This window comes from Ailuropoda melanoleuca, chromosome 1 (assembly GCF_002007445.2).
Source record: "Ailuropoda melanoleuca isolate Jingjing chromosome 1, ASM200744v2, whole genome shotgun sequence".
In the NCBI taxonomy this organism is placed as follows: domain Eukaryota; kingdom Metazoa; phylum Chordata; class Mammalia; order Carnivora; family Ursidae; genus Ailuropoda; species Ailuropoda melanoleuca.
The window spans coordinates 211929909-211954774 of record NC_048218.1 but is presented as its reverse complement, the minus strand read 5'-3'; the positions used below and the strand labels follow the sequence as shown (position 1 = coordinate 211954774).

The 24866-nt window shown below is 44.4% G+C and overlaps 1 protein-coding gene across 1 annotated transcript in view; it reads left to right on the top strand.

The window, feature by feature from the left end:
• Nucleotides 1-24866, top strand: part of PTPRN2 (protein tyrosine phosphatase receptor type N2) — a 735412-nt gene that overhangs the window by 194072 nt on the left and 516474 nt on the right. Inside the window, exon 4 of the mRNA XM_034650176.1 lies at nucleotides 18616-18719. Within this exon, the coding sequence (XP_034506067.1) occupies nucleotides 18616-18719 (104 nt within the window). The remainder of the gene's footprint in view (nucleotides 1-18615; nucleotides 18720-24866) is intronic.

Sequence of the window (24866 nt, the reverse complement as noted above, 5' to 3'; positions counted from 1 at the left end):
CCCTGACGTAACTGGAAATCATGGGGTGAAGAACCGCGCTCTGGTGAAGCCTTTTCCCAGCCTGAGACAGTGGGGGTCTGGGTGGGGGTGCCTGTGAGAGGGCGGCCCTGGCGCCCAGTGGGCGACAAGGAGGACAGAGCGTCAAGGACCGACTGTGCGTGATGCCGTGCCAGTTGTTTCCTGTCCCGTCTTGTTGGTCCTCAGCAGCTATGGTGTGGCTGAGGGTTTGTGGGACAGCTCTCACCAACTGATTTGGACGTGCAGAGTTCCATTCATATCCACCCAAATCAATCCGCTTAGGAAACTCACTCAGCCCAATTAATTGATCTGGTGGGTTAGGCCTGTGCTTTGTGAGATTATGTTCTCTTTCAGGAGATCCACTCAGATGTTCTCTGCTTTGACTCGTGCTCTCTGACAATGTGAGGAAGAGGCCTGATGTCTAATCAATAAAACCCAACAGACCCTGAGTTCCCTGTCAGATGAATGAGGTTCAATCCCATTTAACCAAGTTGAGGAGGTACTTAGTACTCATTAGTACTCAGTCCCAAGGAGAGACAGCGTCTTAGGAGGTACTTATGGCTCAGTACTGCTTAGTACTAAGTATAGACTGCTGCATAGGAGGTGCTTAGTACTGTGCAAAGACGGCTGCTGAAGAGGTACTTAGGACTCAGCAGTACTTGGTCCTAAGCTGAAACTGCTACTTAGGAGGTACTAAGTACTCAGAAGTACTTAGCACGTAGAATTAAGTAAAGCTTGCTCTCTGTGTGAAGGGACCTGGCCTGCAGGATGTTTGCACTCTCCACACTGGCCTCTTGGGGCTCCTCAGCCCACATCCCAAGATCTCCATGACAGGGTATGGCTGTGATGGTGTCCTGGGCCTACAGAATGACCTGGAAACTCAAGAAACTATCTCTCAACTGAGCTCTTCTTCTTATGAAGTCAGAGAAATGACTTCGCAATTCTTTGTTCTCTCAGTACAGTGACTGAGACTTTAAACCAAATTGTGTAGGATGTCGTACCCATAAGGGAATCCTTTTTAGAGATGGAGCAAGAAAGCACAGTTGAGATGGGCTGACGTGAGCAATGAGATGGTTTGCTCTTTGTGCTGTAATTTTGAGACGGAGAAGACTGTCTTTGCTGCTTTGAATCTAATCTGAAACCCCAGAACCTCACTGATGTGCTCAGTTCTAATTAGAGGCTGGGGTTTGAGTAGAAGGGTCCATGCTTTGTAGCCAGAACATTCCAGCACCAGCCTCCCGGGCCAGCATGTTTTGTTTCCTAGAAGGAGTTGAATTCTGTGGATTTCTCTCTCACTCCTGGTCATGGAGCTGAGTCTGTAGATGAGACTCTCATCTTCCGATCTCCATCTTACCGATGTCTGAGTTTGTATTCTGACTGGAAAGACCCTGAGTTGAGCGGTGGGGAGTCTGTGCGCAGGTGGAGGAAGCCTGCAGCTCAAGACAGCAGTTGGAAACGATGTGTGTGAAACTAGATGGAGAGAGGATGGGAGAGGTAGGGAGGGAGTCTTGACAGAGGCTCTGTGAGCAGCCGTGTCCCTTACCGGGCTGGGTGGTCACAAGCTGGGGGATCCCCTAGACTGATCAGGAGCCATTAGGGTGCCATTTGGGTCAAATCAGATTGAATTAAGATTTGAAAACAACAGTGGCAAAAACAAGCAAACGGGCTTTGGCAGCAAAAACAGCCTTCTTAGTGAGAATATGGATACCATGTGGAGACCTCTCGTGTCAAAACCGGGATGAGAGATTTGAGGTTTCAGCATTGCTAGAGCTCCATGGGCCTCTCCATTCTCAGCTCAGTCTGCATTTTTAGGAACACTGAAGCCATATGTATCATTCCCTTGACTTAAAAAAAGAGTCCTAGTTATTTTCTTACTTAGTAAGCATTAGGGGAGGACCTCATCAGGGTGACATCTCATCAGGAGAGCCATGGGCTGTAGGAGGTTAATTTAAAGTCAGTTGCAAGATTAGGGTAGGATATGCGAAACAGAGGCAGACTTTTCTTTCCTTCCTGGTGGACCAAAGCTAGAGGGAGTAAAAATTTCAGGATGCAGGATCATTATGGCTGAGTGTGGGTGGGATGGTTTATACTTTGAAGTCTGTATCAGGGGAAGCGAAAGATTTTAATTAAAAGGTAAAGTTTGTCAACAAATCTGTTATGAAAGGAAATATTGCTAAAATTGGGGCTGAGGGTAAGAAACCTGGCATTGAAAAGATTTATAAAAGGTCACAACTGGGGAAGCTTTGAAGGCCGCACCAGATGCTCGCTGGTCCTCGGCATGGAGGCCAAGCGTCCCCTTGGTGTCTCTGGGGCAAGGGCGCTCGCTCTGAGGCTGTGCCCTGCCAGCAGCACGGTGTGCTCGGGTGTCCTGATAGGCTTCCTGGGGTCTGTGCCAAGGCCCCGCCACGACCCCAGACCTCAGTCTGTGCTTTGCTCTCCTGTTCGTGAGCAGTTGGAGAGTAAGGACTCGATGTCAGTTATTCGATGGGCTTTTTCTTCTTTGCTGTTAGAAAAATGTGCCTCCCTGCGGGATGGGTGTTGGGCAGAGTGTGAGGATCCAGTAAGTGTGGAGTCGGAAGGAGACGAAGCGTTTGCTCTTAGTCACGCTGGCCTTTCTGATACGGTGGCCGTCTGCCTCTGTTTTGAGTCTTTAATAACATTGAATACCATTCCTTTTCCCTCTTTCTCTCTCTCCTCATACTTTTGAAAGGACTGATGGTTTTATGTGCTTATGACTTTCCCCCCTTTTTTATGCTCCCCTTCATTTTACTGTGGCCTGTTGTTAGGAAATTCAGTCACCCTAAACCGGCCTCGGGCACATCCGCCAGAGACAAATATGGCATCGTAAGATGTGAGGACACTGTTCGTTCCGCCAGACGCGTGAGGCACCTGGCTGGCGCTTGTCAGGCGCCTTGTGTCTTCAGCTGGAGATTTTCTCTCTCGCCTTGAACAAGCAGGGATCGCCGTCCTTCCTTCTCTGGCATCGGGGACGGCGGATGGCGGCTTCAGCCGTTCCAGTGCTTTCCTGCTCTGGCCGACCAGCACGGGTGCCCATCACCCACCGCCCCCAGGTCTGCAGTCACTCCGTGCGCCTTCCCAGGACCAGTTAGTGAGGGCCACATCATGAAGCGGCTGACAGAGGACTGAGGCCCGTTTTCCTCTCTCTGGGAATTGGCTGGCACCTTATCTCTGCCCACATCCAGAGGTGGGAAATGCAGCTGTTGCTTCATAACGCAAATCTTATGTGACTGCCCAGGCGCTAACACGGCGGCCGCCAGGAGAAGCGCATGAAATGATGCGGACACCACTTGCTGTGTCCTTGAGCTCTGGAAACGGCAGTGCGAGATGAGAATGAGTGTGGTGGCCGGGGACCGTGCAGCAGCCTCCGACGGAGTCACGTCCCGGTGTTGACCCGGTGGCTGTGAGAATGGGGAAGAATGCCCATCACACTCCGTCCTGGCCCGTTCTGACAGCTAAGGGAGGCATCAACGATTTGCAGCACGGGGTGTGAGGGGCTGGGGTGTTGGCCCTGAGGGGGCACCTGGCTTCTGGCCTGAAACAGCGTCGAGCACCAAAAAGAGAGAAGCTGCAGAATCGCTCAGCTCCTGAGAACCCTGGTGGAACAGAGTGGCTTATGTTACTCTAACACAACAGACTTGCTCACTCTTGTCTGGACAGTGATTTGGCAAGCCCGGGGGACTGGCCCATGCACTTTACCATCAGGAAGTGTCTGCACCATCCTCCTGTTAGGAAACAACACGGGAGGACCCCCGCTTTGTGACAGAGCCTGGAGAAGGTCGTAAGTCCCGCGGCACAGTGTCAGCACCGACTGTGACACATCACACGTTAGTGAGCACCCCCATGCAGACCGAGGCCTCGATGCCAGCCCTGCCTGGCATCCTGTCCTGCTCCCTCGAAGCCCCACCAGGGTCTCTGAGCCCACGAGCACCTCCTGCCGTCTCTCCTTCAGAAGAGACCCGTTAACAGGTGCTGCTGGCGTCACATCTTGCCCCGACTTTGTCCTTTAGCCCATGTCACTGGAGCCTCTTCAGAGGACCGTCTTTACTCAAGACCTGCATTGGAGTCCCTCTTGCTGGACCCACTAGGCCAGCCGAGCCCACGCCTGTCACTGGGAGCCTCCCTGGACCGTGTGGACAGCTCCCATCTTGCCCCCACCTGGCAGCTAGCAGCATAATCCTGAGGAAGTTCTCATTTAAAAGCATAAAAGAAGGAAGTCTCAGGGTGATGAGGAAGAAGGCCTGAAGTCTAAAATAAAATAGGTTCCAGCCAACAGGCCTTCCTGGGTGGCACAGGAGCTGAGTGTGGTCGGATCAAGAGGGACAGAATGAGGGGCAGACAGAATGCCCGTCAAATGGGTAGTCAAGCCGTGTGGGCTCTAGAGGCTGCAACCTTCTTACTGTGCCCACATGCTGCCATGCATAGAAGATGCTTGAGGCTCCTCTCCATCTCTCTGCTCCTGGCCCATGGAACCACCAGACCCAAACCTGGAAGTTGTCCAGGCTGCTGGCTGTACCTGTGTCTCCCTCCTCACACCCACCACTGGCCTTCTGACTGTGGGGTCCAGCTTCTCACAACTCATCCCTGGTAGCGGCTGGTGTCTCTCAACAGTACACGTCCTCTCTGGCCACCCCTGCTGACCTCCCTCCACTGGGTCCCAGGGTGTTACCATGGGCCCCATGTTTCCAACCTGAAATGTCAACCCCTTCCCATGCACTAGGCCTGCCCCTGGCCCTCTTCTGGTTCTGGAGCGCTTGGCCTGGCTTGCTTCCACCTTGAAGCTCCCGTTCTGGTTGCTCCCTCCCCTACATACTTCTGGCCTTTCCTGCTCTCTCTTCTTGCTGAGTCCTGTCCGCTGCGCGCTCCTGTCCACCACCCTCACCTGTCTACTGCTGCTCATCTTTCTTCACCCATCACCAGTTTGCTTTGTTCACAGCACTTACACAGACCAGCATCTTCGTATTTAATCGTGTGTTTGTATTTATTGTGTCTCCTCTGTGGGAATGTACGTCCCTTAATGGGAGCAGGAACTGTATCTTTTATCACACTCAGATCTTCACAGATTGGAAAACTGAATGCCTAATATGTTCCTGACTCCCTCTCTTTTATCAGTTTATGTCCAAATATTTCACAATTTCCAATCATATATAAAGTTCTGCTTTTGTATACCCAGGAAGCAGAGCAGATAAAATATGGAGGTCAAGTGGCCCAATAAGCCACAAGCTGCCTCTTCAGCCCCTGGGAACTCACAGGTGCAAGTAAGTGGCGGTGTCTCTGGCAGGAGAGTGTGGCACGTAGAAAGCGTTGGGTCACTCCTGTGCGTGAGCATGCACACACACGCACACAACATGGAAATCAAGTTTAAATAGTCTATGCTCCGGTTCAGTTTTTCTTTTTTAATGAAGTTCTAGTCTAGCAGTGACTGATAACATTGGTGGAATTTGCTCTGCTACTAAAAGGGATCACAGGGAAGTTTACGTTCTGTTTGTATTCTCACTACCGTCTTGAAACTAAATAGTGGCAGACGGAAATACTCCAGTGGCGCCCCTTCTACAGTGATAAACAGACTCGTGTTGTGTTTCAGTAATGGTCACACTTATAGATCGTGTAAAATAAAATATCCATACATGGTGAGTTTTACATCAGAAAGGTCGGTAACGTCCTGCTGGTGCTGAGTCGCTGGTTTTTGGGGCGAGTGACCACACCTGTTGTGATCTTGCTTCTTGTAAAGTGCGAATTATAGCAGAGTGGGCATGGTGGACATTTAGTCAATTAATTTTTTAAAAGATTTTATTTATTTGAGAGAGAGTATGAGTTGGGGGAGCAGCAGAGGGAGAGGGACAAGCAGACTCCCCACTGAGCGGGGAGCCTGACTCAGGGCTCCATCCCAGGTTGTCATGACCTGAGCCTTCCCCCGTGAAACTGCACTGCGCCATGCTGGCCAGAGATGCAATCGAGGCTGCCCCAGCGGATTACGGACTGAAACCAGAATCCAAGGAAGGAGAGGCAGAGAGGAAGTGAGCCCTCAGCGAAGCGTCCGGCAGGTCAGAGCTGCTGTCTGTCCACCTGCCATGCGATCACTACAAATGTACTGAGCAAGAGCTCTGATACACACACAATGCTTGCTGGTCATGTGGGGGCTCCCATGCAAGCAAAATACACAGTTTACTCGTTCTAAAAAAAAAAAAAAGGGCTGAGCCACCGGGGCGCCCCTACACTGGACATTTTAAACGTACCAGTATATGAAATGTATCAATATAAAATACTTTACTAAGAATTTGCCCTGGAAAGATGTCTCTTCTTGCTCAGAACACTTACAGTCCTTTTTTGGGCTCTTCCTTCAGTCACGCGGGCGTCTCTGAGGGCTCCCAGTAACGGGGATCTTTGCTCTTGGATGGCAGGTCTGTGGAGAGCAGCATAAAGTTATTGGGTGCCAGGTGGGACCAAAGTTGCTTACGACCAAGTCAACAAGTTAAGTTGATTGTCACACTGCTTTCAATCTGAAAATATGAAGTCTGAAAATACCTGTGAATATGTATAAACTGGACTGATTTCTTGCATGGTTTGTAAACTGTCTTTGAAAACACTTTCCAAAGAGACAGACAGCCATCCTGAACTGTGACACCATCTTTGAAAGTCTTGAATGTATAGGTTATAGTTTCCTGTGTGACTTACAAACAAGTCTTACTACCTTATAGTGATGCTTTGAGCTGTTCCTTGGGCTCCAAACACCTGCGTTAGACCCGCCTCTGATCCACGCCTGGCCCTGGCGCTCCCTGGTCTCCATGCCGGGCTCAGATGCGGGGCCTCAGGGGTGGACTGGACGTGTGCCTTCTCTGCTCATGGAGAGCCCAGCTGGCCACTTTGGTCTGCCACCTCACACCGTCCTGTTGAGACGGCATTCTCGTTCTAACTGGGGTCCTCCTTGATGCTCTTCACCAGGTCCCTCCTCGGCGGAGGTTAGAGAAGGCACTGTTGCTCATTGGTGTCACTCTGTGGTTTTAATAGTCGTGTCTTCCCCCGCAAAACCCGGACCCTGCAAACAGGTCAGCCCTGCATCTCCCCCCTCTCATCTTCCAACTCTGACACTGCTCACACTCTGCCAGCTGACCCCTTAGCAGTGTCCCTTGTGAAGGAAAATGCCAGCTGATTGCATTTCTGATTTCGAGCACTCTGATTTCTCTCTGGAAGTTATCGGGTTTGAAATAACTCCTCTCCCTCACCCCTGGGGACAGTCTCTGCCTTTGGTTTCCTCCTCCATCCTGCACGGTTTTCCTCCACCTGGCAGAGCCCTCTAGATCCTTCTCCCAAAGCTGACGGAGGAACATCTGTGCCTCTTTCCTTGGACAGATTCTCCCCTTTTCATTCTTTCCTATCTTTTCCCTTCTAGCTGTCTCCCAGACTCTCATTTCTCCACACACCACCCACAGTTGGAGGAATATTTTTGAAGGCTTCCATGGAGGCAGGCTCTCCGGCACTTGCTCAGGGCGGGTGACGCCCCCTGGAAGTTCTTAGAAGAAGTTAGCCGAACTACAGAAATTCTTCCAGACTGTTCGTTTGCCCCACTCTGCATCTCTGCTTCTTGGCCTGGCACTGTTCCTCCAAAGGGGCCTGCCGCTGGCGGGAGTGTTTTTCACACTGCAAGCCGTGACCATTAAGGACCGTGAGAGTTTTAGGGTGTTACAGCCAGAGGTTTTAAAAAGGGAACTAGAACAGAGGAAAGAGGCTGAAGCAGGAAGGCTAAATAAGTCATGCAAACATACAGTTAGGGCGAGCGTTACTTCGAGTGCTTTCACTAGGTCTCGCCGTCAAATGCAGGCCTTCTCTTGACACGACTGGAGAGGAGTCTGCAAGCTGCAGTCTTACTTTCTCCTGGGTACCTTGAACTTCTTTGTTTTTTGTTCGTCACTGGCTGACTTATTTATTGCTTGGAAGCAGGGCCTAATGCGCCTTTTGCCACCTTTTCCTCCACCAGCTGTGTTTTCCAGCTTTGCGCCCAGCCACTGTCTACTCACCTGCCACCTTCTCTGGGTCCATTGCCTCCATCTCCAAATTCGTCCTGTTGGAAGCAAACACGGGCTCTGCCCACAGGCTCCTCGTCCTTTGGGATTGCCTCTTTCCGGTGGGCCAGCCGCTGCGCCTGGCTGCCAGGCTGACTCTCCGCCTTCGCTCCATGTGGAGCTGATTATTAGGCTGGCGGTCTTGCTTCCGAAAACTCTTGAGCCATCCCCACGACCGGTGTCTGAGTTGTAGTCTCAGTGTCTCTTGGACACGCTATGTTTACACCTCCTTCCCTTCTGTCTACTACCTTCAATTCGTTATTCACGAATCATGAGGATTAAAACAGGAAACACTTAGAACAGGGCCTGGCCTGGCCCATAGTTAAGGCTCAGCAGATAGATACTATTACTTTTACAATATTTATTATGTTCATATTGTTATTTTCATCATATTTGCAAGACACAGTTGGATATTTCTGTTGAAAGTTTTTATGGCTCCACAGTGAATGCAGAAAACGCGAGCACTTCCTCATTGGGATCCAAGGTGTCCTGTGACCGCACTGTCCCCTGACCCCTCTTCTGCCCCTCCACGGACGCACAGCCTTCCCACTGTGTCGTACCCTGTCCTTGGGGCACACACGGCTTCACAACCTTCACATCTTTCTCACACTCTTCTGCTAACCTGGGGTTCTCCCCCAACCTCGCGCCATGTGTTAGAAGTCTCTTTCTACTTCCTGCCTTGGTTCAGAGCTCATTTTTCTCTTTGAAGCTTTTCCTATTTCTCCACCCCGAATGAGTCTCTTCATTTCTCTATTCCTTTTTTTTTTTTTTATCAACTCTTCTTTATTTTTCTCAAATATGCTGTGATTCCACACTGTGTAATTTGGCTACAACAATGAAAACAATATGCTTGTTAAAAAGCTAGAAGATAGATAGATAGATAGATACCCATGCTTGTATTATGTCACTCCAACACTAATAAATGGGGGAAATACCCATAATAAATCTTTATTCTTTACCAGGAGATTTATGGAGAAATATTTTTTTGGTACCTTCCAATTACTTAATCCATGTCTCAGAATGTAGCTTGGTCTAGTTTGAATGGGAAAGGAATGACAATTGAAATGCCAGCTTTAGTAAGTCATTAGGAAATACCTTTAAATTTAATTCATTTATTCTTATCTCTAAGACCACGTGAATTAATTAGGTACTAGCTGAGTTGAGGCTAGTGTTTTACACTAACAGTTTTATAAGTATAGATATTTTTACTCATGATCCTTCCCATCTGAAGAGGAAATCAGGGAATAGCTCTAAAGAGATTAAAAAAAATAAAGACAGTATATCATTTCAGCACAATACCCACTTGCATCAAGTCAAATTAACATTGTAAACAAAATTATTAATATTTTAGTGCATTATTTATGGATAACCTCACCACTTTCTTTTCTTTTTTTAATTCCTATAACTGTTTGCTTATAACTTTATTATGTAATTGCCACACTCTGACTTGGATCTTAGCTAACTATGAACCCATCTGTGTCCACACTAGACTGTGACTGGTAAGAGGTCAAGAGTCTTGTCTGTTCTCAGATGTCACATGCTTGATACAGAACACAAGCATAGGTGATATATAAGTGAAATCATGTGGTGTGTGACCTCTGTAGACTGGCTTTTTTCACTCAGCACAATGTTCTGGAAACCCATCCTGTTTGTGGCAGTATTGGTAGCCGTTGATTTTGTTGCTGAGGGCTACTCCGCAGTGTGCACGGGACGTAGTCTGTTGGACCTCTTACCCATGGAAGGACGTCTGGGCTTGTTTCTAACATTTGTATACAAGTTTTTTTTTTTTTTAAAGATTTTATTTATTCGACAGAGATAGAGATAGCCAGCGAGAGAGGGAACACAAACAGGGGGAGTGAGAGAGGAAGAAGCAGGCTCATAGTGGAAGAGCCTGATGTGGGGCTCGATCCCATAACGCCAGGATCACGCCCTGAGCCGAAGGCAGACACTTAACCGCTGTGCCACCCAGGCGCCCCTGTATACAAGTTTTTATGTGAACATTTCTCTGGGATAAATGGCCAGTGGTCAGTTGCTGGTTTATATGAAAAGTATATGTTTAGTTTTTAAGAAACTGCCAAACTGTTTTCCAGAATGGCTGCATCATTTTACAGTCGCACTACAAATGAACAAGTGACCCGGTTTCTCCACATGCTTGCCAGAATTGGGTATTGTTTCTTTTTTCTTAGCCTTCCTGGAAGGGTGATGCGGTATCTCACTGGGTTTTAGCTTGCGTTTCCCTGATGGCTAACAATGTTGGACAACTTTTCATGAGCCATCTGTACATTGTCTTTGGGGAAATGTCTCTTCATGTCTTTGACACTTTTTCTAATTGGGCTTTTTTAATGTTTACTTTTGAGAGTTCCATGTTCCAGGTACTAGTAACTTCTCGGCTGTGTGGCCTACCCTTGTCTCTCATGTGAATGTCGATGATGTCCAGTCTGGCATTCCTCTGTCCAAGCGTGTTTGGTGCTGAATCGAAGGATGCTTTGCCTAGCCCTAGGTCCCAAAGATTTTCTGTTGTTTATTGCCCCTAAAATGTTTATTGTTTTACATTTCACATTTACATCCAGTATCTACTTGGTTACTATTTTGCGTAAACCATGAAACTGATGTTGAAGTTTCTGTTTTTGCTTCTGGGGTCCAGTAGCTCCTGCACCATTTTGTGAAAGGCAATTTTTCAAACATTAAGTTGCTTTTGCACCTTTGTCAAAAATCCATTGGGCATTTTTGTATAGGTCTGTTTCTGGGTTCTCTATTTTGTTCTATTGATCTATTTGCCTCTGCCAATACTATGCAGTCTTGATCACTGTACCTGTGTAATAAGACTTGGAATTCGGTAGCATGGTTTCTCCTTTATTCTTCTTTTCCCAAATCGCTCTAGCTACTGTGACTCCTTTGCTTTTCCATATAAAGTGCTTCTGCAAAGAATCTTGCTAGGATTTTGACAGGAATTGTGTTGAACCTGTATGCCAATTTGAGGAGAATCTTCATCGTTATTATGTTGAGATTTCTGACTCATGAACATGGCGTGTCCTCATTCATTTAGGTCTTTGATTTCTTTCATCCACATTGTGTCGTTTTTAGCACGCAAGTCCTGCACGTGTTTGTTAGATTTACACCTACGTATTCAATTTCTTGAGGGACTATAAATAGTATTTTATTTTAATTTCAGTGTCAGTGTGTTTTTATAGCTGGTATATAGAAAAATAACTTACTAGTTCTAGGAGTATTTTGAAGATTCACTGGGATTTTCCATGTAGAAAATCACATCATCTGGAAATAGAGAACTTTGTTTCTTTCTGATCTGCTTGCCTTTTCTTTCTTTATCTTGCCTATTGCACTGGATAGAACTTTGAGCTATGCTGAACAAGAGTGGTGAAGAGGAAACATCCTTGCCTTTTTCCAGACCCTAAGTGGAAAGCTAGTTTCTCAGCATTAGGTATGATGTTAGCTGTAGAGCTTCTGTAGATGTTCATTATCGGGTTGATGAATTTCCCCTCAATTGCTATTCTTCTGAGAGTTTTCATCATGAATGGGTGTTGAATTTTTTCACATACTTTTCTACACTGATAGGATCATGTGATTCTTTTTCTTCTTTAGCTTATTACTGTAGTGGATTACATTGATTTATTTTGGAATTTTTAACTAGCTTTGCATATCTGAAATAAACCCCATGATATAATTGTTTTCATATATTGCTGGATTTTATGTACTAATATTTTACGTAAGAATTTTTACATCTATATTCATGGGGAATATTGTTCTATAGGTTTCTCTCTCTCTCTCTCTCTCTCTTTGGTCTTTGTTTGCTTTTGGTATTAGGTTAATCTTAACTATCTAAAATTAATTGGGAATTATTTCCTCTTCTATATTCTGGAAGCTATTGTGTAGAATTCATGTTAATTCCTCCTTAAATATTTGGTAAAATTCTCCAGTAATATCATCTGGGTCTGCACATTTCTTTTTGGGGAGGTTTTACATTATGAATTCAATTTCCTTAAAAGTTATAGGACTATCAAATTATCTATTTCATATTGGATGAGATGTGTTAGTTTGTGTTTTTTGAGGACTTGGTCTAATTCATGTAAGTTGCCATGTTTATGTGCGTAGACCTGTTTGTTCCCTGTCTTGCAGGGTCTGTATTGATATCATCTGTTTCATTGCTGATACTGGTAATTTGTGACTGCTTTCTTCTTTCCTTTGTTAGTCTTGCTAGAAGTTTGTCGATTTTACTGATCTTTTCAGGGAACCAGCTTTTGTTTTCACTGACTTTCTCTGTTCTTTTTTTCTGATTTCAATGATATTGATTTCCACTCTTTATTATTGCCTTCCTTCTACTTTCTTTTGCTCCCCTTTTTCTAGCTTCTTGGTGTGTACATTTAGATAATTAATTTGAGACTTTTTCTAAAAATGTGAACATTTAGTGCTAAAAATTTCACTCTTAGTACAGCTTTAACTGTGTCTCACAAAATTTTGATGTTGCATTTTTCATGTTCATTCAGTTCAGTGTGTTTTTCCCTTGGATTTTCTTTGACCTGTGGATTATTTAGAAACTTGTTTAATTTCTAAGTGTTTGGAGATTTTCTTTTATAGTTATGTTATTGATTTCTAGTTTGACTCCACTGTGATTGAAAGACTCACTTCGAATGATTCTGATTCNGTGGATTATTTAGAAACTTGTTTAATTTCTAAGTGTTTGGAGATTTTCTTTTATAGTTATGTTATTGATTTCCAGTTTGACTCCACTGTGATTGAAAGACTCACTTCGAATGATTCTGATTCTTTTTTTAAAATAATTTTTATTTTGTTATATTAGTCACCATACAGTACATCCCCAGTTTTTGATGCAATGTTCCATGATTCATTATTTGCGTATAACACCCAGTGCACCATGCAACACGTGCCCTCCTTACTCCCCATCAGTAGCCTATCCCAATCCCCCACCCCCCTCCCCTCTGAAGCCCTCAGTTTGTTTCCCAGAGTCCACAGTCTCTCATGGTTCATTCCCCCTTCTGTTTACCCCCCCTTCATTCTTCCCCTCCTTCTCCTACCGATCTTCCTATTTCTGATTCTGATTCTTTTTTTTTTTTTTTAAGATTTTATTTATTTATTTGACAGAGATAGAGACAGCCAGCGAGAGAGGGAACACAAGCAGGGGAGTGGGAGAGGAAGAAGCAGGCTCATAGCAGAGGAGCCTGATGTGGGGCTCGATCCCATAACGCCAGGATCACGCCCTGAGCCGAAGGCAGACGCTTAACCGCTGTGCCACCCAGGCGCCCCTGATTCTGATTCTTTTAATTTTGCTGTGATTTATTCTATGATCCAGGATATGGTCTCAGTCCATGTTTTGTGGGCACTTGAAAAGAGTTTGTGTTCTGCTCTTGTTGGGTGGAGTGTTCTATAAATGCTGACTAGAGCTGTTGATTGATGACACTGTTTTCTTCTCCAGCTTTGATGATTTTCTCTTTACTTGTTCAGTTGCTAAAAAAGTGGTGTTGAAGTTTCCAACTATACTTGTGGGTTTGTCAGTTTCTCCTTTCAGTTCTATCAGTTTTGCGTCACATATTTGCAGTTCTGTTATTTGGTGCATACATATTTAGGATTCCTATGTCTTCTTGGTAGATTTACTCTTTTATTATTATATAATGTCTCTCTGTCCCTGGTAATTTTGTTTGTTTTAATGAGTAATTTATCTGTTATTACTATAGCCATTGCTACTTCCTTTGATTGATGCTTGCATGATACATCTCTTTCTGTGCTTTATTTTCAGCCTGTCTGTAGCCTTATATTTGAAGTGAGTCTCTTATAAACAACATATAGTTGGATCATGCTTTTTTAATCCACTTGGTCAGTGTCTTTTCATTGGTATATTTAGCCCTTTTACATTTAATGTAATTATTGATATGTTAAGTCTTAAGTCTCCCATTTTACTATTTATTTTCTGTTTGTTCTATTTTTTCTTTGTTTTCTTTTTTCTGCATTCCTTTAGGGTTATGTTAACATTTTTTAAAAATCCCTATGGATTTATCTGTNGTTAAGTCTTAAGTCTCCCATTTTACTATTTATTTTCTGTTTGTTCTATTTTTTCTTTGTTTTCTTTTTTCTGCATTCCTTTAGGGTTATGTTAACATTTTTTAAAGATCCCTATGGATTTATCTANAAAATCCCTATGGATTTATCTGTAGTGTTTTTGAGCATATCTCTTGATAGCCTTTTTAGTGGTTGGTCAAGATATCACATTATATATACAGAGCTAATTACAGTCTACTGTCATTGTTTTACCAGTTAGAGTGGAGTATAGACAACTTACGTCCCTTTATGGCTTGTCTCCTCTGTTTATTGTAATTATCTTGAATATTTCCTCTGCGTGCATTTAGAAGTGCAACAGACAGTGTTATCATGTCTTCCTCAACTGTCAAACATAATTGACAAAACTCCAGAGAAGAAAAACTAGTCACTTTTGCTTTCCACATTCTTTTCTCCTTCCTGATGTTTCAAAGTTCCTTCTTCCATCTTCTTCTTCTGTTTAAATAAGTTTATTTAGCAATTGTTTTAGAGCAGGTCTGCTGTAAACAAGGCTCTCATTTTCCCTTTTTTGAGAATGTCTTAATTTCCCTGTCATTCCTGAAGGATTTTTTTAATTTAAGATTTTTATTTCTTTATTTGTTGGGGGGGGGTGTGTGCACAAGCAGGGGGAGTGGCAGGCAGAGGGAAAAGCAGACTCCTCGCTGAGCAAGGAGCCCAATGCAGGACTTGATCCCAGGACCCTGGGATCACGACCTGAGCTGAAGGCAGACGCTTAACTGACTTAACCAGGAGTCCGCCAGAAGGATATTTTTGATGGGTATCTGGATTGGTAGATTTTCAGGATTCAGGGCTGATGGTTCCTTTCTTCTAGCTCTTGAAGAATGTTGTGTGATTTCCTTGTGACCTCTGTGGTTTCTGATGGGAAATCCTTTCCGTTCAGATTGTTTTTCCCTCCTAGGTAAGGTGTCATTTTTCTCTGGCTGCTGTCAAGAATTTTTCTTTGTGTTTAGCTTTTAGAAGTTTAACTGTGTGTCTTGGAGGAGATTGGGTTCACCCTGTTCTGGGTGCTCAGCTTTGTGAATCTTTAGGTTTGTATCTTTTGTCAAAGGTGAGTTTTCAGCTATCATGTTTCTGAATGCCCTTTCAGCCCTGCCTTCATTGTCTCCCCTTCTGGGACTCTGATGATATGAATGTNTGAGTTTTCAGCCATCATGTTTCTGAATGCCCTTTCAGCCCTGCCTTCATTGTCTCCCCTTCTGGGACTCTGATGATATGAATGTTAGATCTTTTGTTACAGTCCCACACTCCCTGAGGCTCTGTCCATTTTTTTTTTGCGATGTTTTCTCTCCGTTTTTGGAATTGGGTGATTTCTGGTTTTCTCCTACTTCACGGATTTCCCCCCGCCCCTCATCCTTCTGTTGAGCGCTTCTACTTGAGCTGCGTACTTTGGTTATTGTATTTTTCAGTTATAATATTTCCATTTGGTTCTTTCTATATTTGTTTATTTGCTGAGACTTTCTATTTCTTTGCTAAACCTTCTAGCTTTTCTTTTTTTTTTCAAGTATGTTCATAATTGCTCATTCAAGCATTTTTATTATGGCCGCTTTACANTCTTTCTATATTTGTTTATTTGCTGAGACTTTCTATTTCTTTGCTAAACCTTCTAGCTTTTCTTTTTTTTTTTCAAGTATGTTCATAATTGCTCATTCAAGCATTTTTATTATGGCCGCTTTACGGTCTTTGGGAGGTACTGCTAACATCTTCCAGCCTCAGCATTAATGGCTACAGATTGAGATCTTCCCAGTCTTTTTTGGTATGACAACTGATTTTCTGTTGAAACCTGAACAGTTTAGTATTCTGAGACTCTGGATCTCCTTTAAACCTTGTGTTTTAACAGCTTTTTCTAACACTGCTCTGCCAAGGTGTGTATGTGGGGGGTCTCTGTTACTAACATGGGGGTGGAAATCCAGGTTCTCCACTAGATTTCTGCTGACATCTGAGGGAAGGGGTCTTGTCCGTATGTTGGGCAGGGTGGGTTGTGGGAGTTTGAACTCCCCATGTGGTCTCCATGGAGGTCTGACATGGGGGGTGGGTATACCACCCAGTCCCTACTTGACTGCTCTGCTGACCCTGGCAGGGTTAGGGAAGGTCAGGGGCCTCATTCCAGCTTCCTAAGAAAGGATGCCCAGGGTCCCCTTTGACCTTTGTTAGCATTGGTATGGGTGGGCTATGTTTTTTATTTTATTTTATTTTATTTTATTTGGTGGTGTTTGATGGGAGGAGAGCCGTTCTTGTCTAAAATGTGCTAGGTCAGTCCCTTTCTGGCCCTCTGGCTGGAGAGAGGTAACGTCAGTCAGGGCTTCACCTGCCCTTGGTTCTTCCAGGTTGCTGACTCAGCTCCATTGTGAGGTGCACGAGGCCGAAGGACAGCCCAGGGCGCCCTGCACGTGTGGTTCCTCAGATTCCCTGGGAGCACGGCAGCCTGTCTCCTGTCCTCCCTTCACAGCCTTCGGTGCATATCATCTCCAGAGTTTTAGTTGTGCCTGGTGGAAAATGTAGGGGAAAGTACATGATCTCCATCTTCCTGGACACAGGTCCTCTCTTTCTGGGGTTTTAGCTCCTCCAGTATGCCTTGGAGAGGAATTCAGAGAGTACATCTAACCCCCACGGCATGCATTGCTTTGGTTTTTATATCCAAGTGTCCAGTTTCTGCCTGCTCCCAGGAAAGCTTAGAAGCCAGTCTGGGGGTTCAGGGTCCCCCTCAGATTGCCTGTATATAACACCTTTATCAGTTGGCCAGCTGTTGTGACTGAGCCCTCCTCACAGACCCCAGAATCGACATAGCTCAGACTTTCATGCTCTTCAGATAATATATATATATATATATATGTATATATATATATATATATGTATATATATATATGTATGTATAATTGATGTTTTGTTATTTTAAATTTTACAGATGAAAGCTTTTTATAGGAACTTCCTTTAGTGCTCTTGATTTTTTTGTTTCCTGATAGATATTAAGACCACCCTTTTGGGAATGGCGTGTTTAAACTACGCTTATTTTCTAAACCCACAGTGTTAGGTATTATGCTAATATTGCAACAGTGCTTCCAATTGAGAATACTCCTGGGGATGGACCAATGGTTAACAGCCACATAAGCATACAATCCATATGGGTGGTTTTTTAGTTGCTTTTGGCAAACGGAAGATTCTTGCTTATTATTAAGTACATTTAGTCCTACAGTAAGGGTAACGGTGACCGTGGGGTGGGTCTCCCTGTGGCGACCCATTCTCTGAATGCTGTATTCAAGCAGAGCAGCTTAGAACAAGTTGCCATAGGAGGCCGGCCTGTTTGGTGAATTTTCCCATCAGCTTCCCTTTTGGGTAATGCCGTTGAGCCTTTTGAGATTTAGAAATGTTCCAACTGTTTGACTCTTTCCATTTGTAAATGTAAAAAAAAAAAGGTCCGATTTGCATTTGAAGAAAGAATTCAAGTGTGTTCATGAAGGCAGCTTATATCTGCTGAGCCCTTCTTTTTATTCCCCAGAACATGTGGTTCTCAGCAAGTTCTGGACCTCCCTATACCACACTCACACACACACACATAAACAGGCATGGAGCCGTCCTGATTTGAAGATTTTGGTAATGTGTTTTTGAACAGGGCATAAAAATATATCTCTGTAATTACATGATATTTAGTGATTAGATAATTATGGATAATTGCATGGGGTAGTTCTAAGTGCTAAAGTGTTACCATAAGATCTAAAATGTACAAATTGCATAATAATTATTCTTGGGAGTTATTTGGTAATTCTGAACATAATTATCATGTGATCTGCAGTGCATGTAATTAATGCATAATCACATGGATTTTGCCTTCATAACTACTTTGCTCTTGTTATAAAGCTCTTTGTCATAACATTTGAGTATAAATATAATGTAATTGGCTCCCAGATACAGCACATTAAGCCCCGTGATAATTGCCTTCACAGTAACAATACCCTTACTTCATTACAACTGTGTGGCTCCTCGGCAGCATGGAGTTAGAAAGGATTGCCCGAGATGTGGCGGTGGACAGGCAGGCAAGCGGCTGAGTGATGGGTAAAATGTGCACACATCTGGGTGAAGAAGGTCTTTGCTGTGACCAGAGCCTTTCCGTGAGAAAGTTTGCGTCTTTCACGGGGATAAATCCCTCTTCCAACTGAAATGTGCACCTGGCTACAGCTCCTCGAGTCCAGCCACGGCACCACTTGGCCTTGTGCTTTTCATCCAGCAAAACGCCCGTCCTGTGTCTGGTCTAGTTGTCTCAGAAGATGGGGACTTCTATAAGGAGAAGACCTTATTAATAAACCGCAGTGAGAGGGAGCCATGGGTTGTTGATGGCCTTGAGCGCAAACTTTGAAATGGCCGCAACTTATCCTGAGACTGAAACAAGACCTTTGGCTCAACTTCTGAGTTGATAATGCAGCTTTTCAACTTTCCCCAGGCTTCACATGGCAGGACGACTACACCCAGCATGTGATGGCTCAGGAACTATCAAACCTTCCCCACACCTACCCACGACATCTGGAGGCTTCCGACACAGCCAGGTAAGCAAACTGCTCTCTGGCCGCAGCCCGTATCCACCAAGCTGGTTTTTGTTTGATCCTATTGTCCTTGTGGTGTAGAGGGTCCAGAAGATGGGAAAGTCCAATAAGGAGCAGATGGTGCTTCCCTTTCCACTGTGTCCTAGCCCTGGGCATGCAAGACGCGTTGGTGTGACCCTCCGAACCAGGTGCTGTCCTCACTGACAGGCATCCCAGTGGCCCTTCCCCTCCCTTTCCCAAGACCTTTGGAAAGCCCTGCATCTTCAGAACCTTGGCTGAAAGCAGAGAAGTCAAGATTTCTCATTTCCCAGTAAGAATTTATGTTCACTTTAGTACAAAAAGCAGAATTAAGTCATGAAAGTTTTCCTACTGCCAAAACATAGTGACCTATACTGAGCTGCATGCTTCACTCTGCAGCATCTCATTTCATCCTCACCGCACACTCTGAGGGGCTCCTAATGCTTGTCCTGCTCTTGGACGGAAGGGAATTGAGATGCAGGGAAGTTGGAAACTTAGTCCAAAGACGACCACAGGCTGCCAGTTGGGATTGTCTCATTCCTCAGCCGTGGTGCTAGATTCTTCATTTATAGAATGTGAAAAGGGCCTTTTCCCTAAAACCTAAGGTTTAGGGAAGTTTGGAAAGTCCATTTTTTCCCCCTAAGAGAGAGACTATTCTGAAACTTTAGTTAGAAAAATCTCAGTAACACAAAAATGCTGCTGTTCCTCTAAGAAGTGAAGCGGCTAAGCCACCACGAAGTTCATTTCCAAATCCAGTAGCGTAAGTGAGTGGACCCCCCGAAAGGACCTCGACACACCGATGACGCATTCACCATGTTAGCTCCCTCACCAGCCAGACTGTGAGTTTCTTGAGGGTAGGGAACATGCCCTCCTACTTCTTGTGTCTAGCCTGTCTACCTTGAATGCCTCCTTTGTCGGACAATATGCCATTATAGTCTGCAAGTGTGTGTTAAGACTTCTCTGTAAGAAAAAACAACCAAGAACCAAAGTCAGGCTGTCTTGAATTTCCGTTTTTGTTTTGGATGATTGCATACTCTTTGCACTGGTCTTTACACTTGGGCATTTCAGTGCTGCCCACTGCTCCTTCCTTCTGCATGAAGATTTAACTTCACTAATGGTGAAGCACAATATCCCAGATAACCTTGCACTCCACCATGAGCAAAGAATAACTCCTTGTACGGCCAAGGTGAGAGAGACCAGAGCATGGTATCTGTCACCCAAAGACCAGCATTTGCACACAAGGTAAGGCCGTTGAACAGACACCTAGATGACTACGTTCTTACCAGCATTAATATTGTCATTTTTTTAAATTGCCAGTTTTATCGTGAAAAATGATAACTTATCTTTCTTGTTTTTTTAATAAGATTAAAAATATTCGTATTTGAGTCGGAATTTTCTTCTATATGAGTTTCCTATCCTTGATCTTTGTCCACATGAAAAGTATTTTTTGGGGCACCTGGGTGGCTCAGTCGTTAAGCATCTGCCTTTGGCTCACGACGTGATCCCAGCTTTCTGGGATCGAGCCCCACATCAGGCTCCTCCGCTGGGAGCCTGCTTCTTCCTCTCCCACTCCCCCTGCTTGTGTTCCCTCTCTCGCTGGCTGTCTCTCTGTCAAATAAATAAATAAAATCTTTTTTAAAAAAGTATTTTTTGTATTTTTCTGTTTTGTTTCAGTATAGAGCCTTTATATTTAAGGCCGGTAACTTTTCATTTATCATATTTTGTAGAAATATTTTTCTGGTCTGTACCATGGATGACACTCAGTACATTTGCTCATGAAAACAGAGTTCTCATAGCTGTCTCGAGGCTGGATTTTTAATTTCTGTCTTTGACAGGGTTGAACCTAAGTAAACCAATCATCCCAGCTCTAGAAGCCGAGCCCTATTTTGGGAAGACTTGATGGGATATTCCCAGATTCCTGTTGATCCTACTTCTGGCTCTGGCCCCTGAGGGATGGGTGTTCCTGGGCTGCACAAGTTGGTCCCCGTGTCCTCAGGCTGAGGCTGGGTTTGTCCAGTGGGATTCATCCCAGCTTAGAGGGCAGAGCAGAGGGGGTCAGGATGGCAGTGGGACCTGGGCAGAATGTCTAATCCCATGACACCCTCTGTCCTCCCTCCTGTTGACCTGGTGGTTCTCCACGGTTATCCCTTCGCTCCTCTTAGTTCTGCCTGCCTCTGTGAATAGTGTCCTGTTCAAGTATTCAGACCCCTACTTTCGGATGTTTCCTGTTGGCACTCTGACTGATGGACTGTCTCAGCGGCCAGGACAGGGGCACATGGCCCTGCTGTCGTCCTGGCTTTGTCTGTCCCTGCAGCTGGGGTCACAGTTAGACTGTCATGATAGTACATACAGTGGTTTTCCCTCTTTTCACAAAATTTCTGCAAAACTTTCTTTAGCACTGAAATTATCTATTTCCTGGTGTACATATTTTTTAAACTCTTCCTTTGAGGTGTATCTCCTAACGCTTTCGTTGTCTCCCAAAACTATTGGTAAAATGTGCTCATGGTTTTTATTGTGTGAAATTGAGGCATTTGTATTTTTTTTAAATTTTTCATTATGTTACATTAGTCACCACATATCCTTAATTTTTGATGTAATGTTCCATGAGTCATTGTTTGCGTATAACACCCAGTGCTCCTTGAAATACGTGCCCTCCTTAACACCCATCACCAGCCTATCCCACGCCCCCCCCACCGAAGCCCGCAGTTTGTTTCCCAGAGTCCACAGTCCCTCATGGAGGCATTTGTATTTTTACAGAGAACGATCATCCTTTTCATAGGGATTTCCAAATTTGTTAACTTAGCATGATATTTAGAATTGTATTATAATTTAAGAAACCTTTCAGTGTACGTATAGTTGTTGTTGCCCTTGTTATTTGTAATGTATGTATTTATTTATGTATTTTTAAATGAGGCCCTATTCAATTTTTTTTTTAAGTTTCAGAGGTAGAATTTAGTGATTCATCGGTTGCATACAACACCCAGTGCTCATTCCATCAAGTGCCCTCCTTAATGCCCATCACCCAGTTACCCCACCCCCCACCCAGCTCCCCTCCAGCAACCCACAGGTTGTGCCCTATTTTTAACATGATTTTTAAAATTAATTATCTTTGGATTTTCTTACTTCTACTATTCTTATACCTAGTGTTTTTTCTCCTTTTTTTTTTAGAACTATTGGTTTTATTTTTTTATAAAGATTTTATTTATTTATTTGAGAGAGTGAGAGAGAGCGCATGGAGGAGTGGGGGGAGGGGCAGAGGAAGAGGGAGAAGCGGACTCCCCCTGAGCGGGGACCCCGACATGGGTCTCCATCCCCAGACCCTGGGATCATGACCTGAGCCAAAGGCAGAGGCTTAACCGACTGAGCCCCCCAGCACCCTAGACCTGTCGATTTTTAATAAAACTTCTTGAATTGAACATTTTGTTCATGCTTTTATTTATTCATTTTTTAAAACGAATGAAGTTACACAAGTCTGCACATTAGCTTTTGAGCATTGATTTGGCCCCATCCTGTGCCTGGTGTGTTCTCATTCACTTTTGTTCTACGTTTTCTGTAATTGTAATTTTATACCCTTTGGAAATAGCAAGTGTCTAGTTTTTCTTATTTGTGTTGTTTTTAAACTTCAAATTAGTGCCTAGTTTTACTTCATTTTAGCAGATGTGACCTGTTCAGTTTTTACTTTCCGGAGATTTTGAGGTTTTCTCTGTGGCCTCGTTTGTACGATCTTGTTACTGATTTTCAATGGGTATTTTAAAAAGATGTTGTAGCCACTATTTGCAGGGTACAGATTTTTACACATAGTTTATAATTTTATATGGTTTATAATATGTCCTTAATTATATTTTGACTTATTGAAATTTCTCAGACAGAAACTGTTTCTATAAATTTTCCTTTTGTTGTTAATATATTTATTTTTAATAATTTTTTTATTATATTATGTTAGTCACCATACAGTACATCCCCAGATTCCGATGCAAAGTTCGATGATTCATTAGTTGCGTATAACACCCAGTGCACCATGCAATACGTGCCCTCCTTACTACCCATCACCAGTCCATCCCATTCCCCCACCCCCTTCCCCTCTGACATTGTCAATATATTTTGCCTTAAGCACTTTGAGGCTCTGACCTCAGGCACGTAAGGTTGCTGGGCCACATCTTTCTTGGCAATTGCCGTACCCACAGTCACTTCCAAAGCATGCCTTGGTTGCTTTTAATGCTTTTTACCTTGGATTCCATTTTTCTAAAATCAGTAACTGCCATTCCTGTTTTCTCTCTTTTTATTTGCTGCCTAATGAATCTGGCCGTCCTTTAAAATTTCACTTCTTGGGCTCTATTTTATATGCAGCTTTCCTGAGCAATGTCAGGTGGCACTTTTTACAGCCCCTGGGCAGCTCGGTGTGGCGCTGGTGCCTTGCCCACTTCCTTTTCCTCTGTGGAGTGTGACTGATTTGCTTTTGTTGTCTTCAGTGTCTGGAACTGTCCGATTTTACCTTCAGTCTGTGAGCACCGCCTTTTGGGTTTGCGGATAGTTGGAGTGCAGGTTTATGTCCCTGAAGAAGTCGGTGTCCTCTGATCGCCCCATCTGAGATAAGGACGTTATCACGCTCTGCCTTCTTTCCCCTGGCGCCTCTCCCAGTGCTGCTTCTGGCCTGGAGACTGCCAGCACCTGACATGTGCCGTTCACAGGGCTGACATTTGGTCGATATTTGTTGAATCAGGGAAGGAAGGACAGAACGAATGGACTCCTGATGCTTTTGAATTACGACATGAATTACTACATACTACCTACACCAACCAGGAGTCCTTCCTCGCTGTCTTCACTCCACAGGGCAAGCGTATCCTGTATGTGCATAATTATAGAGCATTCTGCCCTCGATGGATTTGTAAGCATCCACAGTTGGCCAGGGATACACTCGGCCTGCTTCATCCAAGACAGGTGACCTTTAGAGAACTTAACCTGCCCGGATGAGGTCAGAATCGTCTTCAGGATGCCCAGCCCCACTCTTGTCCTGACGAGAGTAGGCACTACATGTGAAAGCCAGAAAGTGGGCCCAGCAGTAATTACAGATCCCAAACCTAAGGAACAGAGGGGGAGCATGAAGAGTCACTGAGAACCAGAGCCTGCCCTCTGCCGATGCTCTGAGGGCAGGAGGCCAGCAGTGTGTCCGGGGCACAAGACTGTGCTCAGGAGCATCATATCGAGGGGCTTTGAAGGCCGTATGTGGAGAGTAAACCGTTGTTAAGCACGGTCACCATTACTGAGAAAGGAGTGAGGACCAGGTTCACTGTGTGCTCTCTGTAAAGATTTGGTTCCTAGCTTGGGTTTTTTTTCTTTAGCAAATTGGGTGACAACTGAAAGCATCTTGTATTATTTGGAGCCAGACGACCAGTGCGTGTGAGTGGAAAAGGGAGTTGTAAAGTCCGACATGTAAAACATTTTTAGTGTTTTTGAAGTGGGAGCTGTGTACTTACGAAGTTTTGACCTACTTCAAGCTGAATGACAGACGGAAGCCCATTTGCGACCCCGCTCCAGGGTTGGCCACGCTCATCACTCTGATGCCTTAGAGCGCCACAAGTAAACCCACCACCCACAGACACACCGGGAAGACGAATGAGGCAATGCAGAGGCACTTTTATGAGGTTAGCAGTTAGTGCCGAGAAGAGACAAACTACCGGCGAATTAAACTGACTTCAGTTAAAGTACAGCATGACCCCACGGAACACAGGATTTCATCCATTCTGTGATGGTCCAGGAAACTCTAGCCATGGATGGAGATCAAAGAACCGTGAAGTCCTCATCATCGGCACACATGTGAGGTCTGATCTGGTAGCTTGAAAAGGCATTTGAAATAAAATCCAGATAAGTTTATCAACTGAGATAATTAAACACAAACAAGATTTTCTGTACGTCCCAGCTTTTATGAAATACGTACAAATACCACACCTAACTTAGGGGTCCATTCTTGAAAATCAGACTTCCTACAGGAAAAACTAGCTGGGATCCCGTTCTCCATTACTTTACGTGGGAAATCTGTAACGAGTCACATACCCACCTAAAATCCCAATAGTTTCCTGAAGTGTCAAAATCACACTAAAGACCCACATGTAGGTAACAAACTATCATGTTTACA